The sequence below is a fragment of the Garra rufa genome, chromosome 3 (assembly GCF_049309525.1).
Source record: "Garra rufa chromosome 3, GarRuf1.0, whole genome shotgun sequence".
In the NCBI taxonomy this organism is placed as follows: Eukaryota; Metazoa; Chordata; class Actinopteri; order Cypriniformes; family Cyprinidae; genus Garra; species Garra rufa.
The window spans coordinates 8361547-8379663 of record NC_133363.1 but is presented as its reverse complement, the minus strand read 5'-3'; the positions used below and the strand labels follow the sequence as shown (position 1 = coordinate 8379663).

Sequence of the window (18117 nt, the reverse complement as noted above, 5' to 3'; positions counted from 1 at the left end):
AGGGTCCAAAATGTACACAAATGATAAATAAAAAAATAATTTTAAAATATGTTATATATACGTATATATATTTTAAGTACAGAAACAAAATCCTTTAAAAAAAAATAAAGAACCTAAAAGTACTGAAAGACATTCCATAATAATTTAATATAGATTTACAGTAGTAACAACAAATTATATTTTATTATATGATATGATTAATATCATGTTTTTAATGAACATCAAATATTAGATCAAGTAAGCAAAGAATCAGCTTTGCACTGTTGCCGAAGATCGCATTAAAGATCAGCCAAATTTGCATGTGCATTTTGAAAAGCAGATGTTTTGGAAAGTTCTACGCCAAGTTTCTCTGCCATCTAGTGGTTTAGAGTAAAATAATATCAAAGGTGCCTTTTACCCCATTGTACCCTATATATACCAAACTCCAGTAAATGCTGCTCACTATTGATGTTATGATGAGAAAAATAGTCAGATTCAGCTGCAGTAAATGAATAAATAAACTGTGCATTTTTTATAATCTTTGACTTTCTCCCCTTTTAGAATCACCTCATAGTCAAAGTCCCTCCATATCAAAATCCAACTATCACATCTCCTGTATCTGTTGGTATTTATGTTGTTACGAATGCTGGACGTTCACATGATGTTCAACCATTTACATACACTCCAGAGCCAGGTCAGTTTAATCTCCAACGTAAACGTGACTCTTAATCACAACAGGTTTGTTAAAGGGGCTATATGTAACTTTTTCCCCAAAATAAATGTAACAATAGTCTTTTTATTTGACCATTTATGACTCAAACATCTCCCGATGAGCATACTGACACCTTGTCAGCTCACAGTGGGTGCACCTATAAGCCTGTGTCCTATTTTTCCTTTTTTCTGCCGGGTCGGATTTTCCGCACGCTGTCTGCGGATGTGACGTCAAGCGCGTTCATACCGCTAGTCATATATATTGCAAACAAACTTTCTCAAACAATATATGTATTTGACTGTTCTTACCTCTGTAAACATAATGTTGACTTCTTTGCAGCGGATGACTTGTGAAGTGTGTACGTACGAGAGCGAGCAGAAAGGAAGAGCAGTTCCGTTTTTTGGCCACAGGTGTCAGTCGCGAGTTTAAATTTCAGAAAGTTACATATAGCCCCTTTAAAAAGTGTTTTCCAACCCTGTTCCTGCAGGCAGACCAACAGTACACATTTTGGATGTGCCTCCAGGAACAGTATTGGAAGGCATTCATTAAAATCACTGATCTAGAAACATGCTTTTTTACAGTTGTCGATTCTTCCGTGAAAAAGGAAGACTTGCCATCGGTGACACCTTGTTGTTTTGAACAAATGAAAGGTGAGCAAGCATCTATGTGTCTATTAGCATTACACAATATTGCTTCATGACAGCCAGGGTTATGTAAGTGTCACTGGCTCTTTGTTTTTTGTTTCATATAGTAATCGATACTGCCTTGATGACGCAAGTTTTGCCTCTAGTTAAACGAGAAGAGGTCACTCCAATGGAGGTCTCTAGTAACCCCTCAGCCTTCAAGGTTTGTACAAATCCTGAGACAAAAACCACCACAATAAATCAGCACTGCATCAAGCATTTCTGTATATTTTGATACAGTTGCAGTCAAACGTTTACGTACACCTTGCAGAATCTGCAAAATGTTAATTATTTTACAAAAGATCATACAAAATGCATGTTATTTTTTATTTAGTACTGACCTGAATAAGATATTTCACATAAAAGATGTTTACATATTGAACACAAGAGAAAATAATAGCTAAATTTATAGAAATGGCCGTGTTCAAAAGTTTACATACACTTGATTCTTAATACTGTGTTCTTTCCTGACTGATCCACAGCTGTGTTTTGTTGTTGTTGTTGTTGTTGTTGTTGTTGTTGTTGTTGTTGTTGTTTAGTGATAGTTTTTCATGAGTTTCTTGTTTGTCCTGAACCGTTAAACTGCCAGCTGTTCTTCAGAAAAATCCTTCAGGTCCCACAAATTCTTTGGGTTTCCAGCATTTTTGTGTATTTGAGCCCTTTCCAACAATGACTGTGTTTTGAGATCCATCTTTTCATACTGAGGACAACTGAGGGACTCATATGCAACTATTACAGAAGGTTCAAACACTCACTGATTTTTCAGAAGGAAACACAATGCATTAAGAGCCGGAGGTGTACACTTTTTAAATCTGAAGATCAGGGTAATTTAGCTTATTTTGTCTTCTGGGGAACATGTAAGTATCTTCTGTAGTTTCTGAAGGGCAGTACTATATGAAAAAAAGATATTTAGGCAATATAAGAAAAATGTACACATCTTCATTCTGTTCAAAAGTTTACACCCCCGTGCTCTTAATGCATTGTTTTTTCTTCTGAAGCATCAGTGAGTGTTTGAACCTTCTGTAATAGTTGCATATGAGTCCCTCAGTTGTCCTCAGTGTGAAAAGATGGACCTCAACATTATACGGTCATTGTTGAAAAGGGTTCAAATACACAAAAATGCTGAAAAACCAAAACTTTGTTGGAGCCGAGAGATTTTTCTGAAGAACCGCAGGCAGTTTAATTGTTCAGGACAAACAAGGGGCTGATGAACAACTATCACTAAACAAAAAACACAGCTGTGTATCATTCAGGTAACAACACAGTATTAAAAATCAAGTGTATGTAATCATCTTTTATGTTACTTGTCTTATGTCTTATTAAGGTCAGTACTAAATAAAAAATAAAATGCATTTTGTCTGATCCCTCTGATTTTGCTAAAATAATTACCATTTTGCAAATTCTGCAAGATATATGTAAACTTTTGAACTTCTGTTTGTAACCCAACAGACCTCTGAAGTCATCAATTCAGCCCAGCAAGCCTTAGATATGAGTGCTGAGATCTCCACCAACAACTGCAAATTTTCCAGTCCGCTGGCACACCCAACAAGAGAACAGGATCAATCTCCGAATTCTGTCTTTTCCAACAAAGAACCATTCAGCACCATCCAGGAACAGAATCTTGCACCAGGTGGCTCTTTCCATGTGCCTAATAAATCTCTTCTCCAGCAAGGAGTTCAGCCATTCCTCTTGGAACACAGAGACAGTCTTGGACAGGAGAGGACAGGCAACAGCGGCGGTTCAGTGGTGGGGCTCTCCCAGATTGATGACAGCTCTCAGCAGCAGCTCTCACTTCTACCTCCAGATGAGGTGGCACAACTGGAGCAGGCTGTGCGGCAGCTGCAAGCGAAAGGATTCTGCAACATCCATATCCAGAGTGAGAACTCACTGTCAAAACAAAGGCATCATCAGCTTCAACAGCAGCAGCAGCAAATCCAACAACAGCAGCAGCAAATCCAACAGCAGCAACAGCAAATCCAGCAACAGCAGCAGCACATCCAGCAACAGGAGCAGCAAATCCATTTGCAGCAGCAGCAACACCAGCAGCAGCAAGCTCTGGAGAACCTTCAACATCAGCTCTTTCAGCCCCAGGTTCAAATCCATTGCAGTTCAGAGCAGCAGAGCTCTTCCCAAGGTAGCTCCCTATTCCAGCAAACCCCATCACAACAACAGCAGCAGCAGCAGCAACAACAAGCATCCTTGTTTCAACAAGCAACGGGCTTTCTTCAGCAGCAGCCCAGTCATTCCTCACCTTCCCTGTTTCACAACCCTACAGCCATGACTGAAGCGCAAAGCCCACAGGAGGCTCTTTTCCACACACAGAAGACCTCACCCAACCAGGATCAGGTCCAAGCTTCTCTTTTCCAAAGCAATCTCACGGTTCTCGGTGGGTCCAACATGTCTGCAGAAGCTCAGCCCTCTGCAACCAGTATGTTTCTTTCCCCAAATGCTGTTCCAGGCCAGCCACAGCAACTTGCCTTTCTCACTTCTTCTCTCGAGGCTCCATCTGTGTTTCAGACTCCACCCCAACTGTCCCCAATTCAGCAAGGTGCTCCGATGGAGCAGCAGCAGTCACCACAGCATGCCCAACCTGGGTCCATGTTCCAGAGCATCTCCCAATCTCCAAGCAAACTGTCCTCTGGTCAGCAGCAGCAGCAGCAGGCTAGCCTACTCCTCGGATCCTTAGGTTCTCCAGTGACACAAGAGCAGACCTCAAATCTATTATTCGGTGGCCAAGTCCAAATAGGATCGATGAACAACAGCAGTCTAGCTTCTCCAGAACAACAGAACACTTCCCTTCCTTTCTCTCAGGCTGGTTTGGTTCCAGTCAGGCAACAGGAGTCGTCTGAACCCATGACATTTCAGGATCAGACGGCCATGGGGGTCAACCCGTCCTCAAACAAACCCATTTTCCAAGACCAGCAATCAATGCATTTGGCTCCAAGTTCTGGTACAGCCCCTTCACAGTCTGTAAACCTCTTCATGGCCCAAGGGGGGATGACTTCTCAAGAACCTCTTTTTGCACCACCGAGTGATGTAACCCGAATTCAGACCAGCACTTCCTCTCCAGTACAACAGCCTGGTCAACTCTTTCAGACCACAATGAGTGGGAGCCTCAACCAGCCCAACCAGAATCAGCAGCCAGACCTGTTCCTCTTTGAGATTCAGAATGGTTAGTCAATTTTCTTGTACATACATTTGAAGTAAAACGTTTACATACACCTTGCAGAATCTGCAAAATGTTATTTTACCAAAATAAGAGGGATCATACAAAATGCATGTTATTTTTTATGTAGTACTGACCTGAATAATATATTTCACATAAAGGTTGTTTACATATAGTCCACAAGAGAAAATAATAGTTAAATTTATGTTAATGACCTTGTTCAAAAGTTTAACAGTGAATTCTTAATACTGTGTTGTTACCTGAGTGATCCACAGATGTTTTTTTTCTTTAGTGATAGTTGTTCATGAGTCCCTTGTTTGTCCTGAACAGTTAAACTGCCTGCTGTTCTTCAGAAAAATCCTACAGGTCCCACATATTCTTTTTTTATTTAGTATTTTTGTGTATTTGAACCCTTTCCAACAATGACTGTATGATTTTGAGATCCATCTTTTCACACTGAGGACAACTGAGGGTCTCATATGCAACTATTACAGAAGGTTCAAATGCTCACTGATGCTTCAGAAAAGAAACAATGCACTAGGAGCTGGGGAATGAAAACTTTTTTCTCCTTCTGGAGCATCTGTGAGTGTTTGAACCTTCTGTAATAGATGCATATGAGTCCACCAGTTGTCCTCATTTTAAAAAGATGGATCTCAAAATCATACAATCATTGTTGGAAAGGGTTCAAATACACAAAAAGACTGAAAAACTAAAGAATTTGTGAAGGATCCTGAAGGATTTTTTTCTCAAGAACAGCGAGTAACTGTTCAGGACAAACAAGGGACTCATGAACAACTATCACTAAACAAAAAAACACAGCTGTGGATCATTCAGGGTCATTTTTATAAATGCATCTATTATTTTCTCATGTGGGCTATATGTAAACATCTTTTATGTGAAATTTTGTATACAGATCAGTACTAAATTAAAAATAACATGCATTTTGTATGATCCCTCTTATTTTGGTCAAATTATTAACATGTATGTAAACTTTTGACTTCAACTGTACTTGCTTTAGACCTGTTTGACTCAGAGCTGTAACTCATTCAAACAATTTCTTATCTACAGAGTGCCATCAGCTGATGAACAGCCAAGGATCGACACTGTCTGACCAGATCATTGCCATCAATCAGTCTGGACAGAGCCAGCAAGAGAACGAGGGGCAAATCCAGTCTTTACTTGGGCAGTCCATGCCTGATCCTGGACTTGTGCAGACCACCTTGACAACCTCTCAGAACATGGAGAAGATTGACGACCTTCTGGTGAGCCTTCAGGAGCAAGGCAATAACATCTCCTACTAAGTCCTTCAAGGTGTAGCTGCCCAATATCCCCATTCCATATTTGATTGTAGATATTTCTTGCACACCTATTGGATAGTTGGCTGTCTTTTTTTGGATATTTCAAGAATATAGGAGATTGGAGATATTGAAGTTGGAGATATTTTGTTCACACCCCTTAAAATAAAAAGCAACACAGGGTTTTAGACCATTAACGCTACACATTGACACTGAGAAAGTAGAGTCTCCCAATAAAGATCTGGCAGATTCACAAGTCAATCCATGATCTGCAACTTCAGAACCCTCTGGAGAACCTCAATGCGTTTTTCACGAAGAGCAGTTCTCTGAGGAACAAAATGCAACCCATATGTTCCTGCTATAAAGACTGTCATTAGTTCCACAGCAACCCCATCATAAATAAAGGCTTTGAGGCGTTTGAAACATATATTGAAGTTCCTTGAGTACACAGTAGGATATTTGAGGCACCTGGAAACCTAGAGATTCCCCAGAGGGTTTCGTTGGTGAACTGAAAAGGTGCCTTGAGTATCTCTTTATTTTTACAGTGACAGCATTTTGAGATGATCGGGACACATGGGATGTCTGCAGTTATGCCTGAACATGATTTGTAGACTCCCCACTTTCTCAGTGAGCCTTGGATAACTCTGTGATCTATTTTTAGTTGTAAACTAAGCGTATAATCAAGAATGCTTGATAGAAGCAGCCTGCAGTGAGATTTTTATTTTTAACACTTTTGTAAAAAGTCAATAATACATTCTGTCTCAGTACACTTGAGTATCTATAAGCTATTTCTCTTTTGGAAAAATATGTTATTTAGTCAAATGGGGAAAGAAAATATCTAAGTGTTTTGGCATTTTCCTTCTAGCACTTTATATATGTTTCTAGCGTGGTTAGTTACTCCTGACTTGTCGACATTTCATCAAGATGTCTGTCTCAAACCATGTTTACTGTATTCTAGTGTCTTTCATCTCTTTGGACTTCTAATCCGTATAATACTATACCAATTAGAAATGTACATTCCTGCTTTAAAAAAGCAGTTAATCTGAAAAACAAATTGATTTTGGTATTTATGTTTGATTTTGGTTTACATCGTAATTTCTTGCCATCTCATTTAGCTTAGTGTCTGCTTTGTTTCGCATGTCTGAGTGCCGTATATACATGCGTATGTGTGACATATTATTTTATAAAAGTGTGTCATAATTAAATTTATTCTATTACTGAATCTAAAATATGGATAGTTTATGCTTATATCATTTTGTGTCATTGTGATGGGTTATTTTATTTACCAGTGTCTGGTACGCTGGAACAAGGCCGATTGTTTTTATTGGCAAATCAGAAGGGAGTGTCCAACCAGTATTATCGACAGGTTCTCTGAATATACTGGCATACAGTTAATAGAAATGCTGAATATGCTGGGGAAGCAACCCTTTATCTTTTGTAGCAGTAATAGTTTTTATAGCCAATAAATAGCCATCGGCATGTCAAAAGCGAAGACCATGTTAAACCTTTGATCTGCTTTTTCAAAAACTGGCCATTTTTGTGGCTCAGGCGGTTTGATGTTTGTGCAGCTGAGGTCAAAAGTTTACATACACCTTGCAGAATCTGCAAAATGTCAATTATTTTAGCAAAATAGAGGGATCACACAAAATGCATGTTATTTTTTATTTGGTACTGAGCTGAATAAGATATTTCACAAGAGAAAATAACAGTTCTTAATACTGTGTTGTTACCTGAATGATCCACAGCTTTTTTTTTTTGTTTAGTGATAGTTCATGAGTTTGTCCTGAACAGTTAAACTGCCTGCTGTTCTTCAGAAAAATCCTTCAGGTCCCACAAATTCTTTGGTTTTTCAGCATTTTTGTGTATTGAGCCCTTTCCAACAATGACTGTATGATTTTGAGATCCATCTTTTCACACTAAGGACAACTGAGGGACTCGTATGCAACTTTTACAGAAGGTTCAAATGCTCACTGCACTGCAAGAGTGGGGGTGAAAACTTTTTTTTTTAATTCAAACAGGGTAAATTAACTTATTTTGTCTTCTGGGAAACATGTAAGTGTCTTCTGTAGCTTCTGAAGGGCAGTACTAAATGACAAAAATATGATATTTAGGCAAAATAAGAAAAATGTGCACATCTTCATTCTGTTCAAAAGTTTTCACCCCCCAGCTCTTAATGCATTGTTTTTTCCTCTGAAGCATCAGTGAGCGTTTGAACCTTCTGTAATAGTTGCATATGAGTCCCTCAGTTGTCCTCAATGTGAAAAGATGGACCTCAACATTATACAGTCATTGCTGGAAAGAGTTCAAATACAAAATAATGCTGGAAAACCAAAGAATTTGTGGGACCTAAAGGATTTTTCTAAAGAACAGCAGGCAACAAGGGATTCATAAACAACTATCACTAAACAAAAAAACACAGCTGTGGATCATTCAGGTAACAACACAATATTTAAAAAAAAAGTGTATGAAAACTTTTGAACGGTAATTTTTATAAATTCAACTATTATTTTCTATTTCTATTACTATTTATTATTAACATGCGTTTTATATGATCCCTCTTATTTTGCTAAAATAATGAACATTTTGCAGATTCTGCAAGGTGTATGAAAACTTTTGACTTCAACTGTATATTCGGCTATGAAGTGAGTTTGTTTTTGAATGTAGAGGAACATTATGTGAGCTATATATTTCTGGTAATATCAAGCTCATGTGTTCTAGTGTCAGACATGATGTAAAGCTGCCAAACTATATTAGGCTGATGTGAAGTTAGTTGGCAGATTGTCTTGTTGTTAGCATCAGAATGAATATATATATATATATATATATATATATATACATTATGAGGGAGCTGTTCTCTGTAATGTCACAGAAATGGCTCATTTGAGCCTGCTATGGTATTCAATGTCAAATTTTTTGACCGTTTTCTTTGCTCAGAACCTTGGGTGATTTTTATGCCTACTTTTTAGTAGAGACTATTTTATCCTCTTTTTTGGAGAAGTTTTGCTTGAAGGGTGCTCTCGTATATCTCTGCATGGGGAAGAACTGTGAACAGGAACTGGAAAAAGAGTTTTTATGGGATTTATCTTCATCTCCTTGTACAATACTCAATATTTATGTGAACATTCACTTTTTCACTTTTTCGAAAAATATTTATTTTGGTGTCTCAAGAATTAGAATCAATGCCTAGATTTCAATTAAAAGGCATAATTACAACATATTTCTTTTCTGTAATACAGTATGTCGTCTATGTACCATTGTAACATCATATTTAGGCTGTTTAAAGTCATTATCGTAATGCACAGTGATTCAGTTGTACATTTCTGTTGTACTTTCGCTATTGCAAAAGGATATCATGCTTCTCAACTCTGGATTTTTAGGGGATTTAATAACTTGCTGGACTTCCTATAATGATTTCATCAATCTTTTGGGGAATTTAAGCCATAAAAACAAACATTGCCCCTATAAATTCTATTTTGTATGTTTCTTGGGACCACGAATGATGAATTATGAATTATTTATAGTTCAGCTAAGAAAGCTAAACATCTGTTTTGGGTGAAAAAATAAAAATCAATCAAATGTAATAGGTAAAGTGTGCAAGTGCAATGTCTGTCCTTTGGTAGTTTGTTAAAAATAAAAAAGTCATAGTTCAATATTGCAAATGAGGCTTTGCATATCAAAAATTGTTTAATTTATTTGTATACTGAGACACTTGTTCCTACTCATCCCAGTCAAAAGATTTATACTAAACTAAATCAATTAATATTTATAATGTTTGATGTTGTAAATATACAGTAATTGGTCAAACTTTGAATGAAACTGACGGCCCTTTAAAGAAATATACATCTATGTGTCACATTGACTAGATAAAGATATGCAATATTATAATATTAATACATGCTTCTGTTTCATTTTTGTGCAGCAGGCAATATATTGCTTTAAACAGTTAAGCAGCACAAAAATCAGCTTTTTTCATATTCAGTTGGACTTCTTTAATCCTTTAACAAAGAGGAGCTTAAACTGTTATTGTTCTGTTGCTTATGAATATATAATAATTCCTAATGTGCCATAATGATGTGCACAATAGGTATTAGGTCTTATGGCGATAGAGTTTTATATGTCAGTTTGCTATAATGTGTCGTCAAATTTGGAAAGTCTCTGTTGGATGTGATGATAAAGAAAATGAGCTACTTCTGACATATTTGTGACAATTTATTACAAAAATCATATATAAGTATTTTGCTTTCGTTGGGGCATTTTTACTCCTGCAGCTATTTTTTTCTGTAAATGTGCTGCTATGTATCAATAAAATAGGTTGAAGAAAAATAACTACACTTGTTCTTTTTTATTTTCATCTATCATGCATTGACCTTTGTTTCTAGAAAGAAAAACATTTTAAAGTTAGGGTTAAATAACATTATCTAGTAATAATAATTACAATTGTAACACTGTATTATTTAGTTAGAGAGCTATTTCCTGTTTATAAAAAATAAGAGAGAACTGCAATTACGTTTTCTGAGCAATAGAGGGCACTGGTCTCAGCCTAAAAAATGATGATTTAAATGCATTTTGCATCAAATACTTATGTGACCCTAGACCACAAAACCAGTCATAAGGGTCAGTTTTTTGACATTGAGGTTTATACATCATCTGAAAGCTGAATAAACAAGCTTTTCATTAATGTATTACAATAGGACAATATTTGGCTGAGATACAACTATTTGAATACCTCAAAATATTGAGAAAATCGCCTTTAAAGTTGTCCAAATAAAGTGCTTAGCAATGTATATTACTAATGAAAAATTAGGTTTTGATATATTTACTGTAGGAGATTTACAAAATATCTTAATGGAACATGATCTTTACATAATATCTTAAAGAGCAATGAAAAATCAGTCATTTTGACCCATACAATGTATTTTTTGGCTATTGCTGCAAATATACTACTATATTTGTCTACTTAAGATTTTGTTAGGGTTTGTTAAGGTTTTGTGGTTTCAGGGTTACATATTACAAATATTTAGACAATGTAGAAGCTGCCTCGTATATTGTGGATAACATATAGACAGGATTGTCGAAGTAAAGTTATTTAAGAATAAAAACAATATATGTGAGCATGACTTCAAAAGAGAAAAAAATGTAATTAGGTTCATGTGTAGGTCTATTTTTTATTCACAGAATTAAATAACCGATAAATATATTAAACACCATTACATTCCACGTGTGACCCTGGACCACAAAACCAGTCTTAAGTAGCACTGGTTCTGTAGCAATAGCCAACAATACATTGTAGTTTTTCTTTAATGCCAAAAATCATTAGGATATTAAGTAAAGATAATGCTTTATGAAGATATTTGGTAAATATCCCACTGTAAATATATCAAAATATAATTTTGGATTGGTAATATGGGCAAAGAACTTCATTTGGACAACTTTAAAGGTGATTTTCTCAATATTTAGATTTTTTTTCTTTTCTTTTTTTTTTTTTTTTGCATGCTCATATTTAAGATTTTAAAGTTATTGTATCTCGGCCAGATATTGTCCAATCCTAACAAACCATCGAACCAATCATAACAAACCAATAGAAAATAGCCTATTTGTTTTATTATGAATTTAACTATTTTCGTAAGCAAATTTTATATTCACAAATGCAAATTCTCAAATCTTTGAGTCTTTGTGGTCTTTTTAAGAGACATGGAAAATTATATTAATCTGATTTCAATATCTACTGAAAAAAAAAAAAAAAAAAGCTATGATGACTGTTAGAATTTGTTCCACACGTATATGCACAGAAGTCAACATTTGACCAAACTGACCAAAAAGGGTCAATTTTTGGAAAATCAGATGTATACAGATATATATATATATATATATATATATATATATATATATATATATATATACTTGAAAGTCAGCAACAAAAATATAACAGTAAAAAATACAATAAATAATAATGTAAATAAAATAAACAATGCAAAAAAGGTGTCGTCTGAAAGCTGATTTTATATATATATATATATATATATATATATATATATATATATATATATATATATATATATATATATATATATATATATATACACAGTAGTCAACATTTGAAGTGGATCAAAACCTTTCATCAGAATTGTCCTAAATCCAAAACAATACCCGTTCTTGTCTTAGGACACCTTTGATTAACTTTTGCAATCCATTTCAAATGTTGACTACTGTCTATCTCCCAATAATGTGGCTTAAGATTATATTTAAATTAGGGGTGGGCATAGATTAATTTTTTTAATCTAGATTAATCTAGATTAAATCTTGAAATTAATCTAGATTAATCTAGATTAAAATGGCTAATTTAAATTCTGCTGAAGGCATTCAGAACATGTGCGCTACCCAAATAATGACTAAAAGTAAGTCTTTGAGAACGGGTTTCTCAAGCCAGGTGGCGCATTAGACCAGGCGCTCATCTCCTGTTTCCAAAATGCATTACAAACTGCTTGACAATTGCATTTACAACACAATTAACTATACAAACTTGTGTAACCAAGTACTTCTGCGCAAAAGGCTGTACGACGTGCGCGTTCCCGTAAAATACACAGGCGCGCGGGTATGGATACTAGCCTATCTGCGTGCATAGTCTTCCAATAAACTGCGTTGCTTTTAGAAGCGTCAATTCAGTTGTTGCATATAGTTTAATGTCTTTATTTCGGGATTATCAAAGTAAATTATAACTCAAATTTGAGATTTTACTGGGCCACAGCAGATTTTCACTGGGGCACGTGCTCCAGTAAAAAGGGTCTAGCAACGCACGCACCTGCCCTGAAGCGGCTTCATAGCTGCATCCATGTCTGCGCGTCTCATTTGATGTGGTAATTTCACAGAAGTTGAAGCCCCCTTGTTCACTTGTTCTCGCCCCCTACAGTGCAATTCAACTAGATATACGTCATCCGCGCTAAAATATCAAGGTGAAAGTCATCACAGTTTATGTAGTTTAGACCCAGCTCCCAACCCAACTTTGAGAATAGATTAACGGAGATATTTTTTTTATCCAGCACGTTAACGCCGATAACGGCCCACCACTAATTTAAATACTTAGTTTTATGATCGGAGCTCTGTAGTTTGTATTGTGACAAATATAATGCAATGCAATACAGTGATGATTGAGAGATGAACAAATAAATGTTCCTCAAATAAAATGTGATATGAAAGTTATTCTCAGGTTTATTTCATGAAAATCAAGATGGATATTTGTTAATGCTAAATCAATATGAACTATCAATGATTCAATGATCTAAATTAGCATTACTAGTACTCCAGGTTTATTTACAATATATTGCATAAAACTTATTTGAACTTTTTGACTTTCCAAATCCTCTTCATCTGACTAAACATATTCAGCAGTCATGTGTGCACGGCTCAGACAGAAGATGAAGTGCCTCTCCTCTCAGGACAGATGACCATTGTCTGGAAATCACTTCAAGAGTCAGCTCAAGAGGGGTGTGCGGGTCACCAAGAAGCATAATGGAGACATGAACACAATTCCCTGTGTGTCCTACAAAGAGAAGCAGAACATCATGAGTGATGAAAACACTGCACAACATACTGTACATATCCACTGCACAATAAAAACACAAGTCTTTGTTAGATTGAACACGTTTTAGTGATATGAAAAGGCTGTCGTTCTCCTTCATCTGGAACAGGATGGAGTTCTGTAGCTCTCGAACATCATGACCACTGATACTGGTAAACCTACTAGTAAGTCAACAAACAACTGTTAGCTTGGGATATAAATATAGCCTAACTAAAGCTAAACAAGTTGGTTGAATTACTGATGTTTACTCTCCATGATTTGTGATCAACAACTTTCTACAATATAATGGAGTATCTTACTTTTCTGTTGGAATAGTGTTTTGCATTTTCAAATGGAGGAGACCCTTCAGTTGAATCACACTGAGGGAAACCCAACTGTACCACTGCTGTTGTGATCCAATCAGATGATGAACTCCACTGTCACATTACAACCAATTACAACTATCGTATCCATTAAAGCTTGTGTCAGTAACAGGGTTGACAAAAATACCAAAACATGAGCCTGAGATGGCACAGTAAATTTCTTGTCATTTTAATGTGTCTTCATTTCATGGATATTTAAAAAGTGTTGATTAAACGTATTTTATTTTTGTGGAAAAGGCACTGATTTCATGGAATGACCTTCAACTGGTGTAAAACTGTTACTGAGTATTAGGGCTGGGCCGATAAACGATATCATATCGAATCGCGATAAAATTTATGTTAATAACGATGATAAGCTCTAGACATTTTTTGCTCGATATGGATTAATCTAAGAGCCAATCACACAGCAGAAATATGCGACAGCGGCCAATCAGCGTGCAGCGTGCGTGTGCACGTCAAAGTACAAAGTTCATTTCCTACCGCACTTTGCGAAGCAACCCTTCACCAGGACGACAAAAAAAGAGTGGAAGCAGCGACGAAAGAGAAACTAACCTCGATTTATTATCCAAAGATGTTGAAGTTGTCGACAAAAAAAAGGTAGCACGAATTCCGTAAGTGGTTTGACTATCTGAAAAGTGACTCTCACCTCAGCTGAGAGTTTGGCGCGATTGTTAAAACTGAAACCGAAAGCAAAAAACGCACGCGCATTCAAAAGCAATTTTAATCCCCCTTGTTTAGAGAGTGACTCCGCAATGCGCGCAAATTAGGCTAAATGACATATCTAGGCTGTTATCAGAATGTAGACTATAATAGGTTGTGTATGTCTATAGCTCTGTATCATGCTTGAAATATTCCGTCTCTGTTTGCACTTTGAATAATGAGAGAGTAGCCTACTTTGATTATGGCTGAATTGTCTGCACTTAATACGATTAAGAAAGAACTGTGTCGTAATTTTTTGATATTTATTTTGTTTCAAAATGCAGTGGTTGCCTCTAATTTAAATAGCTCAACCTATAATAGAGAAAATAAACAATTGTGTTTATAATAATAAATAAATAAATACAATTATTGTAAAAACATAATTTGTAATACATTTATGTTTACATTTTGTACATTTACTCTCATTTACCATACTCTGTCACAACTTTTATTTTATTTTTGTGGCTTTAGTCATTGTTGGGATACTATTTTAAAGCTGGCAACATCAACAGTTTATATCGAAATATAAATCGTTATCGTTCAATATGGGAAAAAATTATCGAGATTACATTTTTGCCATATCGCCCAGCCCTACTGAGTATTATACTTTAATTTGTGCATTATGTTTGAGTACTTTTTACACCCCTGCTCATGAATCTATGAGTTTTGTACAAGAGAGATTTATCCTTGTGGTTTGTGATGGTATATGTTTGATCTTGTGTTTCCTTACCTATAGTCAACTATTACTTAATTAGTTTAGTTTAACACTTTATTAATCCCACAGGGAGCAATTTCAATAGGCTTATAAACTATATTAAATCATAGGTAATATACAAATAATACATATTGCACATGGTTCAAAATAAATTCAATCGCTCATAAATACCTATAAATAGTAAATAACACAATAAGAATCCTTTAAATAATCTAACTACAAAGACAGATAGCCTCTGGCACAATTAATAACATTACAGGTTTTTCTTATCACTTGCTGCTCATAAAACTCAGTTCGATTCAGCAGATCATGCTGGTCATTTTTCAACAGGTCTTAACTATAATTTGCAAAGTCTCCAGAGAGATTTATATTCTTTTACGACTAGTCCTAGAGGTTGTAACAATTCTTAAATACTATTTTTAAGTAAGTATTAAACAGTAATATTTGTTTTTTTAGTTTAACGTTTTTATTTAGTAATAATAATTATAAAACTAATTTATAATGGTCATATTTACAATTACAAAACTTTTGACAAAGTGTTTTAAAATATATACAATATACTTCAGTCATATATACAATCACAAAACGTTTGACCTAATTGGGCAGACAAACAAATCCAGAGCTTTTATACACTCTGCCCAAATCTCTTCCTGCTCCTGATATTTACACCTGATATGTTCTCCCTTCTCTATACTGTAATTGGGGAAAAAAATACATATTTTGCTACTTTCGCTAATCTTTTGCACATCTGGCTGCAGTTTCAGCTGGTGCTGCATGTTCAGCTCCTCCAGCATCCACAGTCTGGAGCAGAAGATCAAAACCCTTCATTGTGTGGCGGCCATTGGCCCATGATCCTCTGCTCTTTCTGTAGGTGATCAGAAAGCTGTTCTCTGCACTTCCTGTGTCACTCCTGCTCACCCTATAAACAATCAAAAGCATTTATCTAGTCTGATCCTAACAACACAATCCAGCCATGACTGCTGTGAGTCAGATAAGTGTGTGTCTCTGGCCACCTGTTCAGTGTAACCAGGGGTGGCGCTCAATGTGGTCTAAAGTGGGCCGATCTGATGGCGCTGCACTGAGACACCAGCCAATCAACTGACGGCACTCTGTTACACACAACACAGTCTTCAGAAACACAAAACAACACACTTCACCTGGATCTGGACGTGATTTCTGTCTCTTGCCTGTAGACAGCTCTCTACCGAAGTGCAGTCTGCTGTTGGAGGTGACCCTCAATGAGCCTCTGAAGGGGAAACACCTGCACAGGATGTTGTAGAGCGTCACCCCAACAGACCAAACCGTAGCCGGTCCTGTGTGATAGCGGTGCCGCCGAAACCACTCAGGGGGGGCGTATTGAAGAGTGCCTGAGAGACACAACAAGACCACAAACATCATCTGAAAAGGTTCCAGTCCAAACAGATTCCCTTTGGTTGATCATCAAAAGCTGACAAACAAACACAGATCACTTCAGTGAGATCAAACCAACCTGCAAAGTATTTGTAGGCCGAGCGCTTTAGCCGATCTCCACAACCGAAGTCCAGCAGCTTGATGTCGTGTGACTCTGTGGAGATCAGCAGGTTCTCTGGTTTGACGTCCCGGTGCAGGACTCCGCGGCTCTCGCAGTGTTTGAGCGCCGTGATCAGCTGCAGCAGGACTTTCTTGGCCAGACTCTCATCTAGAGGTCCGTTCTCCTCACAGAAAGTCTCCAGATCTTGGCAAGGATCCGGACGCTCCAGGATCATGGTGTAGCGTCGGGGACAGTCAAACCAGTCCAGCAGCTGCAGGACGTTGGGGCAGGCAGGAGCTGAATTGACCAGGGTCATCAGTGCCACCTCCAGCGGCAGCCGACCCTGACCTTCCTGCAGGACAAATGCTCCATTATATCCAGCGCTGAATGCGGATCAAACACAAGAACAGATTCACACTCAACTTACAACTTTCAGTCTCTCTGGTGTTCTGCTTTTAGAGACGTACTTGATGGCAACCTGTAGACAGATGAAGCACAGTAAATCACACTGACTAATGATCACAGATGACATTTACTGATATCAACATTTCTAAAGGCTGTTTGAATGAAGAAATGTCTTACTGGCAGTCCATCAGACCTGCGGGTCCCCGCATACACAGAGCCGAATCCACCTCGCCCCAGCAATGGGCCCTTCACATACGCTTCTGCAACACACAAGATCACAAGAAATGTCTTTAACACAAAACATGTTGCAGCATTGTTTCTTTAATCAGCATTTCAGTGATATATCATTTAATAACTGAGTCATAGCATGTTTAATATCAGTGTATTCTGACCTCTGCGGGAGCGTTTGGCTGCTCTTCTGTATGAGGTGGACGGACGCTCATCCTCCTGGCTGCCGCTTTGCCACTTCCTCTTCCTGTGAGGCTGATCTGTGGACACAGAAACGGCCAACTCGGAAGGCAGAGGTGCAATATATCCAGGCAGCTCTTGGCTCAGTGTCTGGTTTGGGTTTGGCAGTGGTTCCTGAGCGCCATCACCGGAGCCACGTCTCTCAGCGTCCTGACCATCCGTCTGGGTGAAAGCAGCACTCCTGGATCTGGAGTGGCCTGAGGATGCAATATTTCAAACATTTATTACTTACAGGCTTTATTAGTAATGTTTATTAATAATGTCATTGGTCATTTTAAAACTTTCTATTGGGTTTGAATTGTAGTTGAGTTTCCCAGCATTATAATTGTGACAAAGAATAAAACGTTTCTTTTACTGGTTTACATTTACAAGTAATAAAATACATGTGATCACTGAGCTAGTAAAAATGTGTGATTAAATAGGTTAACCTGCACACATATCTTCACATTAATTCAGTCACACAATGTATAACATCATATCATAACATACCAATAACAAACAAATGAAAATTAAAACACTCACCTCGTCTTTCACCAAAGTCAGCCAT

At 37.0% G+C, this 18117-nt stretch overlaps 1 protein-coding gene and 1 pseudogene across 1 annotated transcript in view; one reads left to right on the top strand and one right to left on the bottom strand.

Annotated features, from left to right (window-relative positions):
* nfat5b (nuclear factor of activated T cells 5b) overlaps positions 1–10161 on the top strand; it is an 83468-nt gene extending 73307 nt beyond the window's left edge. The window contains exons 10-14 of the mRNA XM_073835651.1: positions 541–673; positions 1273–1341; positions 1443–1537; positions 2824–4546; positions 5609–10161. Coding sequence (XP_073691752.1) covers positions 541–673; positions 1273–1341; positions 1443–1537; positions 2824–4546; positions 5609–5841 — 2253 coding nt within the window. The 3' untranslated portion in view covers positions 5842–10161. The remainder of the gene's footprint in view (positions 1–540; positions 674–1272; positions 1342–1442; positions 1538–2823; positions 4547–5608) is intronic.
* A 6013-nt stretch (positions 10162–16174) lies between these two features.
* LOC141330893 (serine/threonine-protein kinase pim-3-like) lies at positions 16175–18117 on the bottom strand (annotated as a pseudogene).